Source organism: Populus trichocarpa, chromosome 14, assembly GCF_000002775.5.
Source record: "Populus trichocarpa isolate Nisqually-1 chromosome 14, P.trichocarpa_v4.1, whole genome shotgun sequence".
Taxonomy (NCBI): domain Eukaryota; kingdom Viridiplantae; phylum Streptophyta; class Magnoliopsida; order Malpighiales; family Salicaceae; genus Populus; species Populus trichocarpa.
This window is the reverse complement of record NC_037298.2, coordinates 11,286,784-11,293,601: the sequence shown is the minus strand read 5'-3', so window position 1 is coordinate 11,293,601 and position 6,818 is coordinate 11,286,784. Positions and strand designations below refer to the sequence as shown.

General features: G+C 31.8%; 1 protein-coding gene across 1 annotated transcript; it reads left to right on the top strand.

Annotated features, from left to right (window-relative positions):
- The first annotated feature begins 399 nt into the window (after nt 1-399).
- On the top strand, nt 400-1,367 carry LOC127904246 (uncharacterized). The gene is made up of 2 exons (XM_052446701.1): nt 400-969; nt 1,066-1,367. The coding sequence occupies exons 1-2, from the start codon at nt 746-748 to the stop codon at nt 1,220-1,222; spliced, it is 381 nt and encodes a 126-aa protein (XP_052302661.1). The 5' UTR covers nt 400-745; the 3' UTR covers nt 1,223-1,367.
- The last annotated feature ends 5,451 nt before the right edge of the window (nt 1,368-6,818 follow it).

Here is a 6,818-nt window from a genome sequence, read left to right as displayed (position 1 = left end):
TGTATATTGTTTGTAGATAAAATCTTAAATTCCACACATTATTAAGGTAAGCATTTTTTATTCCCAAATTTATTTTGAATTGATATAATGTTTTTTAATTTTGTGTGTTGTGTAGTGTTTTTTAGTTTTTTAATTTTATTTATTAATTTTAGTTTTTTAGTTTTGATATTATTGTTTGTATTGTTATAATTGTTATTGTTGAATTTATGTTAAAAATGTTAGTTTATAAATATAATTGTTATTGTTGATTTATTTTAAAAATGTTAATTTATATATATAGAATTGCATTTAATTATTAGTTTATCTTAATTTAGGATATTATTGTTTGTATTGCTATAATTGTTATTGTTGAATTTATGTTAAAAATGTTAGTTTATAAATATAATTGTTATTGTTGATTTATTTTAAAAATGTTAGTTTATAAATATAATTGTTATTGTTGATTTATTTTAAAAATGTTAATTTATATATATAGAATTGCATTTAATTATTAGTTTATCTTAATTTAGGATAAAATAATTAAATGAATGTTCATAGTTGTAATTCTATATGATGTTATTGAATAAAATGTTGTGTTGATGATGATGAGTTGGGTTGAGATCCAGGATGATTGGATCGGGATGTGAAATAAAATTGGAAGTGTAATTTGATTTTGTCGACAACTTGGGACCCCCCAGTACAGGGGAGACTCTGTCGATTTTTTTTTTAAATAATCGAAGTTAATTATTCGTATACATGTGTGTAGATGCGTAGAATGAAATCTACAGCACGTCGTCAGAAGACGGTTGCAGCTAGTTCTTCTAGCAGCGAGGAGGACGTATCCTTAGGTGCTGATCACGGCGAGGAATCTACGCCAACTTGTGATGCTGCCTCTTCTAGCGCGGTTTCACAGCGCAGAAGCGGTGTGCCTTCACAGCGGGGTCAATTCACCCGCAAGTACCAGGCACAATGGAAGGATGACCTCTCAATGTAAGTTTGTTTAGGTTTTAGATTTTTTTTTATATACTTATAACATAATTTATGAACAACTAATTAATATTAATTACTACTTTTATTTAATTTCAGGTTTACAAACATTGAGGCTGCAAGGACTATAACATTGGCGTTTAAATCGTCGATGGAGATTCCATTGTTTCAATGGAGCCAGGTTTCCAAACATCCTGAGTGGAAACCTAATATCGATGCATGGTTTAAGCGATTTCAGGTCGGTGTTAATTTTTAATTTCCAGCTTATTTTTAATAAATGATTTTTATAATTTTATATCTTGTACTATTTTTATTTTATATGAATTATTTATATACACAGAACAAATTTGAGTGGGATAGGGCGGACAACAATGTTGTGAGGAGGGTATGGGAGAATCACGCGGCAACTAGGTAACATCAAAAATAATATTTATTTTTGTTTTATAATTTAATGTTTTAAATTCTAATTTGTTACTATGGAAGTAGGTTGCGTGATTTTTGGCATGACACCCAAAAAAAATCAAAAAAACATGCGAGGGATAACGGTCTTGAAGGATGGAATGAGGTGGCGGTTTGGCAGGAATTCAAACCGCCATTCATCTCGGGGGAAATATGAACGGCATATATTGAGCACGTGACCTCAGAGCGGTTCTCACGGCGCTCACAGTCTGGCGCCGATAACCGGAACCGGCAAATTTATGGTTCGGTGACCACGCACACTGGCGGATCTGTCCCATTCAGCGCACATGCAAAGCGGATGGTAAGATTAATTTTATTGAAATATATCGATAATTAATTTGTCGTTCCTTATAATATATTTAACTTTCAACCTATTTTTGCCTTACAGGCTGCGTCTCTTGGACGTGAACCGAGTCCAATGGAGCTGTTTCTAGAGACGCATGTGCGGAGTCAAGACCGCCAAAAAGGGGTGCAGCAGTTCGTGGACAACCGTGCTCAGCACTTCGTGGTATGTTCGTTCATTCATTTTATTTTGTAAGTTATTATTTTCTTGAATTGCATCTTGAATTGCATTTGATGATTTTTTTACCGATGGAATTTTCAGGAGACCTATAATAGCCGGTTGAGGGAGAGATATGGGGACAATCCGTCGACCCATCTAGATTTTGATCCAGATTTGTGGATGGAGGCGGGATCGTCTGGTGGACCCGATAAAAACAGGGTTTACGGGCTCTCCAACACTACAGCTGACAACTTGCGTTCGACTCGTAGTGTCTCAACTGTTGGAAGCTCTCCATCAGTATCGAACACCCAGTCTGAGGAGTTCATTGCGTTGAAACAACAATATCAACAACTCTCGACGAATTATGATGAGCTCCGTCAAATAGTCATGGAGATGAGATCAAAGATGGGTGACGATACTTGTGCAGCTTCTTTTTGGCCGTTTGGTCCCGGGAACAACCAGCCTCCTCCTCCTCCAGCTCCGCCGCTATTCTAGTTTAATTTTGTTTTTTAAACACATTAAATTTGTAATGAATATTATTACTTTTACATTTTTAATGTTTAATGCATTTTTATTTGTTTATTAATGTTTTTTACAATTAATTCATTTTTTTTATATATATTTCAAATACCTACCGACGGATAATATCCGTCGGTATTTAACAGAGAGTTGCCGAACAATTACCATCCATGCCATCTTTACCGACGGCATCACCGACGGATACTATCCGTCGGTGATTAACTTCCGACGGCCTTACCGACGGATAATATCCGTCGGTATTACACAGAGAGTTGCAACAAAATTACAAGCCTTGCCATACATACCGACGGAAAACCCGTCGGTGATGCCGTCGGTAATTACCCTTAAACTTACCGACGGATTGGCCGTCGGTAATGTTCCCGCGAGGAATTTTTTTTTTGGCGCGCCTATCCGTCTGTATTACCGTCGGTGTTTCCGTCGGTGGATGATTTTTTTTATTTGCGACAGAATTAGTGACGAAAATGGAATTTACCGACGACTGGTTTACCGACGGATAGAGTCCGTCGGTGAATCCGTCGGTATTGGGTTCACCAACGGATTTCATTGCTATCACCGACGGAATTAATCCGTCGGTAAAACTGGATAATGTTGTAGTGGAGGTACTAAAATATTATGAAGATTGCTTTATAACCATATTTAAATTATTTAAATTATTAAAATGAATATTTTAAAATATATTTTTGACTTTTTTATAAAAAATAGTCTTATTTTATTTCTGATGACAAAATTCATTTTTATTTTTAATAAATGGATTGGACTTTAGATTGGAATGTTTTTTTCATTAAATTTATGAGTGGGACGAAATTATTACTAAAACAATTAAAAGGCATGAGGTTGATTGAACTAGTTATATAAACAATAAATTATGTTAATATATTGTTTAAACCATTTGTTAATAAATTTGTTACGTGGCTCAGTTAGCTATCATGTGCAACTGTTGTGAAGATGTTAATGGGTTCGAGTGGCAGCGCTGACAACATTTTCTGTTATGTGGCAATTCATTTACCACATTACTTAAAAAATAATAATAATAATAATTTGTGAGTTTTTTTTTTTAATATACCTAGTTAAGAAGGTCACGCTGATGCAACTTCTTCACGATTTAATTTAAAACCCGGACTATATAAAGAGTTGAGATGTGATTTTTTTTATTTTTTTTTAAATTTTATCCTTAAATTGTTTTTTTATTAAATTATCATTCAATATTGAATTGATTATAAATTTATATTAATATTTTTATCATATAATAAAATAAAAAATTTAACTCAACATAGGATTTCATGACCCGAGTCATAGGTTTAACAGGTTGACTAGAATGAATTGTTTGTTTCATTTTTTCCTTGGATTTTTTTCATTGAATTTACTTGATCAACAAGGTTATTTCGAGACAACTCTTTCACGATTTAATTTAAGATTCGAGCTAAGTAAAGAGTTTATTTGATATTTTTTTAAGTTTGTATCGTTATATCGAGTTCAATAACAATGTAAATGTTTTTTGAATATATAGATTTTTTTTTTATGTTTGAAGAAATTTTAATCCAGGCCGCAACAAAAAAACAATCAATAATCCAATTATCCTTCTTTTCCGATTCCCAATCACTTGACTAATTGAACTAATTTATAATAGGGCTCAAGTTTTTTCCTCCACTAGCATAATAGAAAAGAAAAAAGTACTTTCAAACTAGTATAACTGAAAAATAATTCCCAAACTAACACGATAGTTGATACACGCATGTAGGGTATGCACAATTAAGTGTGAAGCTTATGTAGTGTGTGCACAACTAACAAAATTCAATTCAAGTTTTTGCTCTCTCAATTAATTCATTTATAGAGGAGTTAATTTTTTTTTTTATAAAGATCCAATGAACATGAAATAAATCAAAATAATCTAACGACTAGAAAAAAAGAAGATGTTATGTAAAAATCAAAAAGAAAGAAAAAGAAAAGAAAAGAAAAGAAAACATGAACAAAACATCATAGATACACTAAAATTTTAATGATAAAATTCTCAATATCACCATAAAGATATCGACTAAATACACTAATAAAATTTTACTAAGAAAAAAAAAAAATGAATAAGACATCAGAGATAGACTAAAATTTTACTAATAAAATTCTCAATATCACCAGAAAGAAATATAATACATAAAATTATAATTATAGGCACCAGAAAACCAACTTACCTATTAGCCTCTTATCACCATCTTCAAAATTAACTTTCCATAATCTTTATAAATTTGTCTTATCGGTATTTTCCTTGTTATACGGAGAATTTCATCTCCGGAGAGCTTTTCCGACAAGAAGCTGGTCGATAAGCCGGCCAATTGTCCTTTTTTTTTCCAATTCCCAATCACTTGACTAATTGAACCAATTCATGGCAGGGCTCCAAGAAAAATGACTAAGCACCAGACACATCCTACTTCATCAAAACAATCGTGTCTCCTTAGCCATTTCATCGAAAGTGTCTTCTTCGTCAATATCAAGTCACCCATCTTTTCGCACATTCAGCTATTCAAATGTCCAAACAAAACACAATCATTAATTATTTAAAGCTCTTTTTCAAGACAATTTTTCCCCTAAGAGCATTGATCTAGCTCGTTCACCATTTGCACGAGCATTGCAGGTTCATAACCTTTTCGAAGACGAAAAAGAAAATTTGACTCAAAAAATCAAGAAACTATGAAGAATTCATGAAATTAGAGGTTGTTTGGCCGGACGGTGCAACCACCATTTCATGATATATATTATTTAATACATTATAAAAAAATTAAAAAACAAAATCTATTAATATTATAAACACCTTAACACTGAAAAAGAGAGAAGCAGAAATAATGAGTAAAGGTCAGAGAGAGAAAGAAGAGAGAGATTAAAGGGCCAAATTCTTTTGTTTTAGTACACTTTTTGTGCCCTTTCTGACGTGGGATTTTTGCACAGACAAATCACGAAGAAAAAAGTACGTGGCGCAGGGCTCTCGCATCGCATCTCCAAAACCACTTCCCTCCAAATACTTTCCCATCAGTCGCTCATGCTCTCCCCGGATATTCTTTCGAATGTACTCTTTATTCCTCTCCTCTAAATTATTATCAATTTAAATATTATCAAACACTTACTCCTATATTATTATTATTGCCATGAACTAGGATGCTCTTTGGTGTTCCTCGTTGTATTGTGCATTACCTGGACCCACCAAGTTGGTAATTTCAAGAAGTGGGACGGGAGTCGTAGCTATTTTTTCTTGTTTCTAAATTGTTTTCAAAAATTTTAAATTTTTTATTTATTATTAACTTTTTGATGTTTTTATATTATTTTGATGAGTTGATATTAAAAATAATTTTTTAAAATAAAAAATATTATTTTAATATATTTTTTTTAATAAAAATTATTTTAAAAAACAACTATCAGCCCACTTCAAAATATTTTTTAATACGTGTGATGCTGCCGGTCTCAGAGTCGTCTAGTGTAGTGATTTCAGTTGTCAAATGTTTGTAGTGAGGAGAAGAGTAGGCTAACATACCCTTGTCATTTTGGGGGAGAGGTGCTGACTCGAAGAGGGAGGCACGAATGGCACGCTCTTTTGAAGCATTTTAGAACCACGCTCTGCCTAGAAATTAAACCTGGGTTGTATCCACTGTATTTCACGATTTTTTTGCTTTTCTGTTTGCTTATATATATATATATATATATATATATAAAACTCAGTAACTCACCAGTTATATGAGAATTGAGGTTGACAATGACCGCGTGTTTAGACTTTCTGGGGCTTTGACAAAGGATTATAAAAATCAAGCTGTGGTAAAACTTCTAGATTGAGTCACGGTACCATTTTGTGATTGAAAAATATTTTTTTGAAGACTTTTAAATTTGTTTTTGATTTAAATTATATTTTTAATGTTATTAAATTGTTTTGATGTATTAAAAATAAATTTTAAAAATTAAAAAAACATAATTTTAATTTATTTTTAAATAAAAAATATTTTAAAAAACAATTAATATCGTAAAACTAAAGGCTTGAAAAGCTCATTGTGTTTTTTTTAACATTTAATTAATTTAAAGTTCCCGTTTGCTTTTGGATAAAGTTTTCAACTTATATGAAAAACTTCAAATTATTTAGTTGGTGTCAATGCCTCCAACTGTCTTAAATTAGACAAATCCAATTTGACTGTTGAATTATAGATGTAAGAGATCGATGCATCTTCTTTCATGCGAAGCCATCTTCTGACTTTTATTTTTCTTTGACATTTTCACTCTTACATATAACCGAAAATACCTAATTTTCATAGCACGGTTTGTATGATAGATGGCATTTATAATAATAATTAAATGGAAAATACCTAAAGAAAAGAGTTAAGCT

Coding starts and splice junctions, on each gene's coding strand:
- LOC127904246 (XM_052446701.1), top strand. CDS start 746: ATGCGTAGAATGAAATCTACAGCACGTCGTCAGAAGACGGTTGCAGCT. Junction 970..1,065: donor TGGAAGGATGACCTCTCAAT/GTAAGTTTGTTT, acceptor ATTTAATTTCAG/GTTTACAAACATTGAGGCTG.